The sequence below is a fragment of the Crocodylus porosus genome, unplaced genomic scaffold (genome assembly GCF_001723895.1).
Source record: "Crocodylus porosus isolate Cpor-Errol unplaced genomic scaffold, CroPor_comp1, whole genome shotgun sequence".
NCBI classification, from domain to species: Eukaryota; Metazoa; Chordata; order Crocodylia; family Crocodylidae; genus Crocodylus; species Crocodylus porosus.
Window position 1 is genome coordinate 74,607,829 of NW_017728909.1, and position 13,706 is coordinate 74,621,534.

General features: G+C 40.8%; 1 protein-coding gene across 2 annotated transcripts in view; it reads right to left on the minus strand.

Annotated features, from left to right (window-relative positions):
- The window catches only part of EPB41L4A (erythrocyte membrane protein band 4.1 like 4A), a 215,927-nt gene that overhangs the window by 56,987 nt on the left and 145,234 nt on the right, over positions 1 to 13,706 (minus strand). For both annotated transcript variants that reach the window (XM_019532471.1, XM_019532469.1), the window contains exons 10-12: positions 7,346 to 7,437; positions 3,497 to 3,574; positions 1,578 to 1,699 (exon numbers count right to left, since the gene is read on the minus strand). In XM_019532471.1, coding sequence (XP_019388016.1) covers positions 1,578 to 1,699; positions 3,497 to 3,574; positions 7,346 to 7,437 — 292 coding nt within the window. The remainder of the gene's footprint in view (positions 1 to 1,577; positions 1,700 to 3,496; positions 3,575 to 7,345; positions 7,438 to 13,706) is intronic.

Genomic DNA, 13,706 nt, shown 5'->3' on the forward strand with positions numbered 1-13,706 from the left:
TAATACAGTACTCAAGAAAGATTTTAGAATAACTGTGGATAGTTCTCTGAAAATGTCAGCCCAGTACTCTATAGCAGGCAAAAAGGCAAGTAGAATATTAGGAAATAAGAAGGGAATTCAAAAGAAAACATTATGGTATAAATCCATGATATACCCACACTTTGAATACTGCATGCAGTTCTGGTGCCCTGGCCTCCAAAAGGATACAGCAGAATGAGAAAAGGTACAGAGATGGACAAGAATGATCAGAAGTTTGGAGAGGCTTCCATACAAAAAGGGACTAAGGCCATAAACATGCACTCATTTCTAGCAGTAGAAATTGCTGAGAAAGCTCCACGGCTAGAAATGTTTCAAGGATAGGGAACAGTATAGGTGTCCAGCCTGCAACTCCCCATCTCCCCTGCTCCTAACACCTTCCTGAGATTGGGGTGATCCCAGTCTGAGGAACAGATGGGGAGCACTGGCTGTTCCACTCCTCCCATTTCATGGGAGGGAGAGGAACAGCAGGGAAAGGCTCCCTGTGCTTTCCCTGACCTGGGACACCCAGATTTTTCCCCACTGCTCCACTCCCCTGCCACAGACCAGTCTGGGAGAAGAGTGAAGCAGTCAGGCAAAGCTCCCAGCCTATTCCTCAAACTGGGTAATCTCCTGTCTGGAGAAGAAGCATGAAGCATTGCCGCACTTCTCTTCTCCCCTTCCTAGACCAGACCAAGGAAAATGAACAAATGTTCATTTTTGCAACACAGTTTCTCTCAAGGGAGATATTCCAGGTTGACACCTGGCAGATCTCTCTCCTGGCAGGCACACGTTTCACCCAAGAGAAATTGAATGAACACTTGTACACTTGTAGCTTCTACTGAGAGAGTGGCAATTCTCCTGATGTACATATAATGTCCATATATAGTCTCAATCTGCTGACTTTTCAGCTTAGAGAAAAGAGAACTGAGGGAAGATACTACAGAGGTCTACAAAATTGTGACTGGCATTGAGAAAGTAAATAAGGATTAACTATTTAATATATTTCACAATATTAAAACTATGGACAGACAGTGAAATTATTAGGAAGCAGGTTTAAAATAAGCAAAAGAAAATTCACTCTCACAGAATGTCTAAGTAATTTGGGGAACTCGCTGCCATAAGGTGTTGTAAAGACTGATAACCAGATTCAAAAGGGAATTAGACAAATTCATAGAGAATGCCTATCATTGCTTAATAAAGATGATAGTTAGGGGTACAAAGTACGACTTCCTGGGCCTCAATGCTGGAAGTTGTAAAGGGAGAGGAAAGGGGACAAATCAAGCTGGACAGGCCATGAATACACTCTTCCCTGAACATTCCCTCTCTACCACCGTGAGATACAAGATACTGGACTAGATATACCTGAAATCTGTCCCAGCATGTACTTCTTATGTTCTTGCCAGTCTAAAACAAAAATACAGTAGAAAACACAGCTTGATAGACACTTTAAGAAACTGCAGGAAATTTAGTTTGACTTCCTGAAAACAGAATGAATCAGCACTAGCCAGGAAAAGGCTTCTATTTAGACATTAAAAAGAAGGGTGTACAATAGGACTTACTAGTGTGTTGAGATTGTGCTACTCTTTTTGGATAAGTCTTACTGCGACTTCTTTCAACATGTTGATCAGGCCGAGGAAGCTGGATAGAATGGTCTCTGCTCATTTGCAAAGCTGTCCTGCCACTTAAAAAGGCAACAAAATCAATAGGATAAATAAACAGAAAAATTGTGTTAAAACAATTGAAAAAGCTTAGTTTGATAAATTAGGTTGGGTAGCACAATGACTTAGTCATCAACCTCTTTCCCATGTGACTTTGAATCAAGTTTCAATATTCCTGTTTACAGGGCAAGTTGCAAAGTATTAACTGCAGTGTTATTCACTGCGATTTTTTTTTTAACCAGAACTTGGCACAGATGCCACCAGATCATGCCAATCTCTTTTGTATTTGTTATTTTTCCAACTGAGTATAAAGAACCAGTTCCAGAATCCACACAAAATACTGCTTTATTGAGACTTAAGACGGTAGCCAAAACAGCACAGGCTTTTTATGACCTCACAATAGCCTTGTAGCAGGCAACTTTCTTAAGTAATCTGATTATTTTAATTCTATTTCTGAAATTAATTTGTAACAACTTGTCATATTAAAAGGTATATTTAATATTGTTCAGTTTGAGCCAATCAATAGTTAAACTAATGCTAACACAGAATTCTAATGTGAATGAAAAATGCACAACAAACTCAGTGCAAGGCAAAACACTACCAAAAAGTCATAAGGCTTGATTTTTATTCAGAACTGTAAAAGTTCTGGAAGTGTAAGTAAATACATTTTATGCATATTAGTCTCGAAAACCTGTAACAGCAGCCTTAATAAAAATCTTGTGGTTCAGGGCTTAAATTCATAGAATCATAGACAATTAGGGTTGGAAGGGATCTCAGGAGGTCATCTAATTCAATCCCCTACTCAAAACAGGACCATCCCAAACTACATCATCCCAGTCAAGGTTTTGTCTAGCTGGATCTTAAAATCCTCCAAGGATGCTGATTCCACCACCTTTTTGGGTAACTTCTTCCAGTGTTTTACAACTCTCCTAGTGAGAAAGTTTTTTTCTAATACCTAACCTAAATTTCCCTTGAACAGTTCTAATCAGTCTAAACAACTGACCTTTTAATTAAGAGTGTTTGTTCTCCTGAGACCTGAAAGTCACTAAGCAAACACCCATACACAAAGAATAACAGCAAAGACTGTCACTGCATCACCCCTCTAGGCATGGATTTACAGCTTCTCTCTTGAATTAACAAAGCATACAGAAGTGCAGTATTATTTATATTAGGTACTATTGAAACTACAAAGATATTCAGATAAAAAGAGGGAAAAATTAGATCTACCATATAAGCAAACAATTGGTGCAGAAGGCATATTAATCTGCTGATAATAAGACTGACAATATGCATTTAATGATGCATCAGTTACTGTACTTTAACTAGAAATTAACAATATTTATGATTAACATGATACAACCAACGCATTTCAAATGTTAATTAATTGACTTAAAAAAGCAAGTTATTCTCTTAAATTCCAAGTTATTAAAACATCTGCCCAAGTCTTGAGAAAACCCGTGTGGATCTAGGTAGCACAGCTGTAGACTGCTTTTGTCGTCTACTGATCAAGTAGATGCTTTATCTGGAATATTTAAAACTTATTTTTGCAGTCAGCAATGAGCCAGTCCACTGGGTAAATGCTTTAGCAACAGAGAGCATCTTGGAGCTGTCCAACTGCCTTTCCCCAAGTCCTACTTTGAGCATGGATACATCAGAAGGGAAAATTAAGCCCCAAGTCTCACACTGCGTTCAATTTGAGAATTGGAATACTACAGTTCACAGCATTTTTTGGTGGTGGACAGAAAGGAGGGGAAGCAGCAGGGCAGTAGGGGGATGATTTGAATGTAAAGATTTTTAAACAATATAGATTTAAGATTTACCTGTAACGATGTTTATTGCCTATGGATCCAAACTTGCCAACTTTTCTTGACAGAGAGTTTGACTCATTTTCTGGCATTCTATGTTATGTTAAAAATAAAATGACAGTAAGAAGACAAACACATATATATATGTGGAAAATAAACTATAAACTGCTAAAGAATTATGCTATAATCTGAAATGCTGTCCTTTGCATTACTTATATAAGAAGAGGTGAGCCCAAGACCCCTGAACTCAGAAAAGAAATGGCTGGCTCCTCTGTAACCCCCTCTTCATCCCCGTATCATCGCAGGTTCTCCACACACATCACATTGGGATGAGTGTTCTAAAGTGGTGAGACTATCCCCCTTAGCCCAAATCCATCCGAAAGTTACTTCTTACTTAAATCACTGCTAAGTTGTGCAGGTTCTTCCTTGAAGTGGAGTACCTTTGAGAAGAAATGCTTGGAGCAGTTAACTGACATGGCTGTTTGTGGCAGCAATATTTTTGTATTGGCATGGATTACAAAGGACCTAAGGGACAGGAGACAGTATATAGCTATACAGTCTTTGCAAGAAAGGTCCTTGGCCTCCTGTAAATTCCTCAAAATCCATAGTAAAAGAAGTTCAAGGACCAAGCCATTGCTCTGGGTGTGTGAAGGGCAAAACCTTCACAGTTCCATTTTTTGTCTGCAAAGTTATTGGTTTTCCTTACCCTTGTATCAGAATAATACATGTAAGTGAGCACTGGCTCATTGTTAGGAACATGTCAGCATTGCCATATTATCAATACAACTCTTTAAGGAGTTAGAAACACAACTGAAGAATTTAATTTCCAATTAAAACTCATGATGCACAAGGATATGTTGTATACTGTCTTTCTTGAATTGCAAGAATCTTTTGCTTACTGTCCTACTGTAATACATTGCCTAGTAAAACAAAATAGTAACAAGATTAGCCTGTAGTGGGATTTTTTTAGCCCAACTTATTTTGGTCCTGAATTCAAATATGGTTAAAAACAAACTCCAAGTGTTTCCTTCTATACCGGGTACTGGCTGATGACCATGGTATATTTTTATAAGTTTTTATGCAATGCATCTAAACTAAGCTTTAAGGCTTATGTTAGTGGAAACCCTCATCATCTTCATATAAACAAATAAAAACATAAAATCCAAAGAGGAATTTTACCAAAAATTAAAAATGCATCCTGTTGCCTGTAAAATAATACTAAAAGCAATTAATTGTAAATCAGCAGATCACAGATAACATGTGAAACCTAAGAGCTGAACCAGCTCCTGTTCACTTCAAAGCAAGGACTGGGTTTTAATAGAGGATATATTTTAGCTAAGGAGACAAGCTTTAGCTCCTCAAATTGCCCCGTTCATCAAAATGAAAAACAGACTTCACATCTGATTTGGTTTCTGAAAATTATATGCATGTTTGGGGATTTATGTACAATTCATTTTGCAGTTTACCCAGATTCCTTCTATTTCCAACAGCAAACTATATGGTTGTTCATCTGCATCTAAGGTATATATGCACACCCTGCTATTAAACTTGGCTAAAGAGAATTCTTCCTTTACATGTTTGGAGCTCACATCCCACTACATACTTTTCTAGATGCTGCTTCAGCTCTTGTATATTGTACACAATGAGTCATAATGCTTCACCAAAAAGTAGAAGAATCTACTGCATTTTTTTTAGCTTTTATAAATAAATTGAGTGTGTTCAAAGAACTAAATGAATTAGTTACATAAAACATGAACAATAAACTTTAAAATCATTAGTTCGCTTAAACATTATCCTACTTCAGAGCAGCCAGGGGATACATTCTGCAAGGGGCATGCATACTGAGCTGCATGGCACCTCCAAGCTAATCAGTGGCATTAACTCACCACCAACAGCATTACATGAGACCTCTCCTCTCCACTGCCACCCCCACTCAAGCCACATGAGTGAGCCCCCAACTGCTGCCACATGAGTACCCTGACCCACCCCCCTCCCAGCCCTCTTTTCATGTGAATCGCCCCCACTGCCACCATCACATGGATGATACTATCTCCCTTGCTGTGTAAGCCCTCCCCCTGCTGCCACCAGCATATGAGATAGCCCCCACACATGAGAGCAGCATGAGCCCCTACCTGAGGCCCCTTGTGGGTAGTAAGCTCACTGGGCTTCCCACCATGCTACGCAGAGCAACAGGAGCAGTGGCAGCCAAGCAGCAGCCAGGAAGGAGCCAGGGTGCCCCTCACATCTGATCCAGAGGCTGCCAGGTAGACAACCCTTTCCTACTCTCACAGATTTCAACCATATTTGTGTTATGTGCTCTGTATTACATCTTAAACAAGTACATTAAAGAAAGGAGCTGATCTAATTTAATAAAAGGCTCACTTGAGTTTGGTAGTGAAGAATTCAAAAGCTTGTCTAAGTCTAGCCCAGCCATGTAACTGTTCCAATAAAATATATCACCCACAAAAATCCTTACCTGTCACTTGTGCATCTTATTTATACTAACACTGAGACATGGGTTAAAGCTTCACTCTACATTTTGAACCTCAAAATGTACAATACATGGATATAAGTTTTGCTTTAGCCTATCCTAAAGATAAGGATCATTTATAAAATTCTGATCCAGGTCCAGGTTCATGAGCTCCCTGCATCAGGTACAGATTTTGGTAACCATTCAAGTTTCAGATCCAGGTTATTTTGTTCAGGATAACAATACATTTTTAAAAGTCAATGTCAGCATTTTAATTCAATTTTATTTTTTATACTCTGAAAGGAGATGATCTGTCAGTCACATTACAGTAATCTCTTATATCTATTTAAAGAAGACTACTTACTCTTTCCTTGATCCACTCCTTCAAAATTGCCCATGTAATTTAAGATATACAAATGATAAATTTAAGCAGGGATTATAATTATGGCTCATATTTTCAAAGTGAAATTCAATTTGGAGCAGCGGGCAGGAATGAGCCCTTATCATTAAACACTAACCAAAATCTACGAAATACCAAAGGGTGATATTCTCATTCTTGTTCTATGCCCTTTTAAGGAAGGTGGAATTGCCTCAAGGCCACATCCATATGAGCACAGACATTTGTTTCCTGAGGGACAAGCAGCAGCAGCACACCTTGTGCCACTGCTACTTGTCCCTAGGGAATGCCTGTGCCATGCACCCTCTGCTCCTAGTAGCCTTACCTGGGGGCCGGGGAAGCTGCAGCTGTGGCAATCCTGCCCCTCGGAGCCTAGCCAGCAGCTGGAGTGTGGCTCCAGCCAGCCAGGCTTCAGTTTTGGACAGCATGCACTGTCCCACTTTTTTTTTCATGTGGGTTTTTTTGACCTCAGGATCTCCCAGGGTCAACCTCCGCACACTGCTATCTTGCAGCACAGGGAACACCTGAATGTGCGGTGAAGTGCTGTAGGATGAATCTATGGCACCACATACTGCACAGCCATGCTCGTCCGGACATGGCTTAAAAGGCCAGATCTGGTAAGGTAAAAATCCTCTTGGTGCAGAAACTAAGGAAAATAAAAGCAGGCTCTTCTCTAAGGATCCATTTATATGTACTGTGGAAGGAAGCATGCCGGTGAGAGGAAGGGTTTGTCAGTGGTGAATTAGTAGCATACACCCTCTAATGATTCCAGGCAGCACCGCTGTCCAAAGGTGAATGGAAACAGGCTGATATAAATTTGGGTGGCTACTTAAAGCTGTCTAAATTAAAAAGGGGCTGTTCTGCCACAATAGCCAATCCTCACTTGGGCTAAGAGTTTGTGCTGTGCTGCTTTGGGGGGCAGTAAGAATCATATCAAGCATGTTTATCTTCTCTTTTCATAACCCAATAAAACCTTAATAACTTTGGCTCCACTCACCTGAAGAACGTATGATGTTCTACACAGCATTTCCAGAGATATTTACATGCACTTTTGTTTCGGGCTTCAAAAAAGAATGAAGTTTCATTACACTGAAATAAAAAGTGGCAATATTATTATGAACGATTCTCCCTAAAGAGTAGAATTTCATTTTCATTGCTGAACTTGACACATGGGACCTAATTGTATTCTTTCTTACACCAGAATATATTGGCTGGCGGCATGCGCTGCTCATGATCAGATGCCTGCCTCCTCAATTTGGGTAGACCTGTAGCTATAAGAACTGCTTATATAACACAACTTCTGTGTTCCCAGTGAGAATTCATTGTCAAACCTGACCTTAAATTAAGCTGTAAATTTCCTTTGGGAGACTTCCCTCAAAACCTACCCTAGGTAGCATGCAACCTATATGTGGCAGTATGTTCTGAAAATCAGTTAACTGTGCATATTTACCACAAAAGAATTTCAACCTGAAGTGCTCAGCTAGTCACCAGATAAAAACAGGGAGAAAAGGATCCCGCTTTCTGCCACTTTGACAACACAGATGAAGATTTTCAAAAAAATGCATACCGACTAGACTCTTAGGTCATATTTAGGAGCTTCTCCTCAGCACCTTTACAAATCTGGCCAAAGGGTGCCTATACACATGCAGCAAGGCTGCTCCAATTCAGTGTTATTGCAGTGAGTTGGAACAGCCTCAATTAATCAAGTTTGCTGGAGCGTGGTAATTACCACACTCCAGCAGACTCCAGTGTCACGTGCATCAGTGTCCTCATGCTGAAAAATGGTGGCGGGGGTGTTTTACCTAAGGCCTGTTCAACCAGCTTTAGTCAAAGCGCCTCTGCCTCCACTTTTCAGTACAGGGATGCTGATACACGTGATGCTCCGGGCGCTTTAATTAAAGCATACCCCTTCCTCCCCCTCCCAGAGTAGGTGTATAAATGCCCAAAGTGCCTAAATGAAGAATTAGAATCCTATTTTTAGGCATTTTTTTAATTTTAACTGATATTAAGTTAAGATTTTGAGATTAATTACAGTATTTATTTTCATCAAACTATAAATTCAAGACAGTTCACCACGAAACATTTCAATATAGCTGTCAGTCAACTTATTAAAAGCTCACTTCTGTTGCTGGTATTCACATTTAGTAATACCTGACTATACTATTAGTCCCACTGACTTCAGTGTGACTGCTCAAATAGTAAAAATCTCTTCAATGTGAATAACAGGCATATACTCTGGTCCTGAAAACAATAAACTAATAATAGATAAAAGCATTTTCAAAACAGAATTTCCCCATTTTTAGCAGCTGGTTTTATAACATGGGTGTTTGCATATAAGGGCCACATCCACATGAGCAGGGGTGTGTATTTGCAGCAACACAAATAGTAGCAGCATAAATTTGTGCCATTACTTTGTGCTGCAGTGCATGCCCCCCCCCCCCCCCCCGCTTGTGCGGTTTGTAGCAGGACACACTGTCCCGCTGCTCTGCAGGGTGGGCTGGTTGGGGCACAGAATGCCTAGTGCAGGGCTAGCCAACAGGCAGCTCCACGGTGAAGCACCCTGTGTCCCAGCCAGCCAGGGAGCAGCATGTGGAGACAGGGAAACAGGCACCCCCTGTCTTGAACCACCCTGCACTTCAGCCAGCTACTCCCTGGACAGGTCTAGATCCAGCCAACAGGCACATATATGCTTTTATAAAGTATAGGCAGGTGTTCACAAATTTTCATTTAATTAGCTATTCTGATTTGCAAATAAGCTTGCGAATTATAAACTGATTTAAAGCATTCTTCAGAACCATTCCTAAAGGGAATTTATGAAGGTTACAGATTACTTGCTTGAGATATTTGCTTCAAATATGAAACAAACAATAATAAAAATGGGATTTTGCACCTATGATTAGAATCATTTATGTTTCATTCCTTGATGATAACAAAGTGAAACACATCAATGTTGTTTATTCATTTAGAAAATGTTACTTACATTTTTCCACTGAAAAAGTCAATATAACAGTTTGAACACTTAGGTAACAGTTCTCAGGGGGGGGAAGTGCATTTAAAACCTACACCCAAAATACATTCTCCATTTCATTAAAACATTATGGCAAAAGTGGGTCCCATAGTATGAGTCACTGCATGCAGCCCCAGGAAGCTAGAATCTATTCAAAAGAGACTGCTATAATATAGAATAAAAACAATACTTAAAGCTTATATTCTTTGCAATATGGCCCAATAATGATACGTTCAGGAAAACATCATCTCAGGGTTGACAGAAAACAAGCTGATAAACTGAATACTCCCACAATGAACATGCAAAAGATTTAAATTGCTGTTTAGAGGAAAAAAAAAAAACTCTAGGAAGTGAACACACTTGGGAAAGAAAAAACAAGCCATTTAAGAATTGTGGGTCTTCTTGAGAACAGTGAGAAAAGAAAATGGAATGTTTCCATGGTACAATAACTTCAGGATCTTTTAAACTAGCAGGACAAATGGGACCAAATTCTTTGATCTATACCAGGAAATTCGTTGGGAAAAATAATTATTTATGCTGAAATTCTTAAGAATAATCTTGCAGCATGGGAATCTCTGAAAAATCAAAAAATATAGAAGTCAATCAACAGCAATATCATTTTCACTCTAGAAGTAGGATTTTTAATGAAGGAGTGCCAAGATTTTTTGGGGGGGGGGAGGGAGGGGGTCTTGGGTTGGTTGGTTTTAATATCTAAAAAAGAATCAGATTTTAGGACTTTTGGAATGCGTCTACACTAAAATTTCCATCTTGGAGCCTCAGCTGATGAAAATTTACTTGGCTCCACCAGGCCAAATGACAAATGGCATTTTAAGCACTAATGAAACTTAATTTCACTCAGAACATCTCCTTCTTTGCAAAATTTAATTGTATATGATTATTCAGTAGTAATTTATGTTTGAATTAAATCTAATGACTCACATTTAAGTATAATATGCTGCTCTTTGTCTTCCATTTTGATGCCTCATTTTTATTCAAAGGACTTTTTTATGCTTATAATTATTCAATCATATGTTTTGGGAGATTTAAAAATATGTTAGTATCTTTGAAAATGAAGGTATTTTGCCATTCCTCTCCTTGAACCATAACCGTGTCATGGTGGAGAGGCTTGTGTGTTCCAATGACCCTCAGAGATATATCATCTGGCATCTTGTACTCCTGGTAGGGTCTCCCCTCGCAAACAGATTTGAAGCAAGGTCTCAGACTAAGCATGGTCCAAACTCCTAAAGACTGCAAGAACAGAACAGGCATATTTGAGGACCTGCTGGTTCTCTGAGGCTGTGAAGGCAGATTTCTTAGACATTAGGGCTGGAAGGGACCTCAGAAGATCATGGAGTCCAGCCCCCAAATGTCCCCAGTGGTCTTGGTCATTCTTGCCACTGGGTTCAGGGCTCTTCCTGTCAAGTTTGTGTAGCTGTTGCTTGTATACTGGCTCCCCCATATTAAAAAATATCACCTGCAGGCCTCTGCCAGGGATGTTAACATCTCCCACAAACCAAGTCCTGCAGCAAAGACAAGTGACAGTGGGACAGGAACAATGATTTCTGGGAGTCCCTAGTCACAAATCTGCACATAGGTGGTGGTTGGGTGATGGTCGCTTTTTACTTACCAAGACAGAAATAAAATTTGGCAGCTGCAGCCATGACTGAGCAGTCCTCTATAGGATCCCCTTTGCTCACTCTTAACAGGGAAGGAGCTAGAAAAGGTGGCCTAAACAGGCTGTCTCAAACCCCTCTAGCTGGATTGCCACATCCAGTGGGATCAACTCTACCTGCAGCCAAAACCAACAAAATAAAGCGGTGAAATTTGCCACATGGAATGTCATTACTGCCATGGACTCCTCGAACAGTAAGTGTCCTGAAAGAAGAGCCACCATAGTAGCTAGAGAACTTCCACAATATGACATCAGTATTGCTGCCTGAAATGAGACCTGCTGGTCAGATGAAGGCCAGCTGAAAGGAGGAGGTGGCTACACCTTTTTTTTGGAAAGGAAAATCGTCTGAAATGAGGCGCATTCACAGGGTTGGCTTTGCCATCAAGAACAAGATTGTCAGTCAGCTTTCAGAACTACCTGTGGGCATTAACAAATGCCTTACGACTCTTTGCCTCAAGGTTAGTAATAACCAGCATGCTCCCATCATCAGTGCATACACCCCAACACTTAATAATGAAGAAATCAACAAAGAGCAGATCTACTGCACTCTTGACACAGTCCTGACTGCTAATGCCAAGGAAGATAAGCTCATCCTAACGGGTGACTAACACAAAAGTTGGGCAACACTCTGCACTCTGGAGTGGCACTATTTGGAAAGAGGGAGTGGGGAAAGTCAATTCCAATGGTATCCTCCTCCTCAGCAAATGTGCAGAGCATGACTTGCTCATCACAAATCCTATCTTCAGAGTGCCAAATATAATTACATAAGACCACTTGGAAACACCCACACTCCAATCACTGGCAACTTCTTGACTACATTATTGTCAAAGCCCATGATCATACTGATGTATGTACCACCCGAGTCCCAAGAGATGCAAATGACTATTGGACAGACTGCCTTTTAGTCAGAGCAGTCATGGACAGGCAGCTTGCACCACAACATTGTAAACAACTAAAAGGAATGTGGAAAAGATTTAAATCAAGGCACTCCAAGACCAAGCTAGATGCAACGCTCTTCAGCAACGCCTTACTGCAAGACTCTCTGACCACCCGATGACATCAGGGACATCCAGGTACATTGGTAGGAACTTAAGAAGATTAGTCACAAGGCATGTGCTGAATCAACTGGATACTCCACTTACCATCACCAAGATTGGTTTGATGAGAATAATGAGTAAATCCTAGTACTTATCCATCAGAAGAAAACTGTGTTCTGCAGTTGGCAAAATGAACCCTCCAACCAGCAAAAATGAGAGGCTTACTACTAGCTCAAAGCTGTAGTTCACAGAAGACTACAGGACAACAAGAACAAACGATGGCAAGTGAAGGCCATTGAGATCCAGAGTTTCGCTGGCCAACATGCACGAGAAGATTCTTTCAAGCAATAAAAGTCATTAAGGGCACATTCCAATAGCCCAATCCCCTTGTGATCCCAGGACGACTCCATTCTTCGCATGGATAATGCATCCATCAAACAATGCTGGAAGGAGCACTTTAAAATTCTACTGAACTGTGAATCTGAGGTCTCAGGTGCCACCATCGAGTCCATCCCTCAACACCCAGTAATAGAACCTCTTGCTGATCCCCCATCGTTCAAGGAAATCTGGCATGCCATCACTCAGACCAAGAACAATAAGGTGCCGGGACCAGGCAGCATTCCTGCAGAGGTCTTCAAGCTGGTGGAACAGCACTAATGCAAAAACTTCACCAACTTCTCATCAAAATTTGGGTTAACGATGAAGTTCCACTTGACTTAAAGAACACCAACACTGTGACCGTTTTCAAGAAAGGGGACAAGTCAGTTTGTGGGAACTACCGAGGCATTGTCCTCCTCTCCATTGCCAGGAAGATTCTTACTTGCACCCTTCTGAATCACCTCCTTCCCCTTGCCGAAGATGTCCTTCCAGAATCCCAGTGTGGCTTTACACCATCACAAAATATCACTGACATGATTTTTGTTGCATGACAGATCCAGGAGAAGTATAAAGAAAAACACCAGGACCTGTCAAGCATTTCCCATACCTTGGCAGCCATTTCTCTCAGTCAGTCAGTCCTGATGTAAAAATCGAACATAGGATTCACTGTGCCAGCGTACCCTTCAGAAAACTGCTTTGCCATGTCTTTGCCAACTGACATCTGCAGATGGAAACTAAGATCCTGGTCTACAATGCAGTGGTTATCCCCATGCTTCTCTATGGGTGTGAGATGTGGGTGACATATTGAAGCCATATTAAACACCTGAAATGGTTCCATCAGTGTTGCCTCTGGAAGATCCTTCACATCAGATGGGAAGACCACTGCACCAATGCCAGCATCCTCTCCACAGCTAACATAACCAGCATTGAGGTAAAGATCATGAAACATCAATCCACTGGGCTGGCCACTATGTGCAGACGGCTAACACTTGTCTCCTGAAGCAAGTCCTCTTCTCTCAACTCACTCATGGCAAGAGGACCCACAGAGGACACAAGAAATGCTACAAAGACACCCTGAAAGCATACCTTAACGGTGGCATCAACCTTACAAACTGGGAAGTGCTGGCTGGTAACAGGTCTCAATGGTGTTGTACTATACACCAAGCTACATCCCACTTTGAAGAGAACCGTCTTGCTCAGGAAGTCAAGAAACAGCAGAAGAGGAAGGAAAGTGTACAACATCCTGGCCAACAGATGTGCCCAC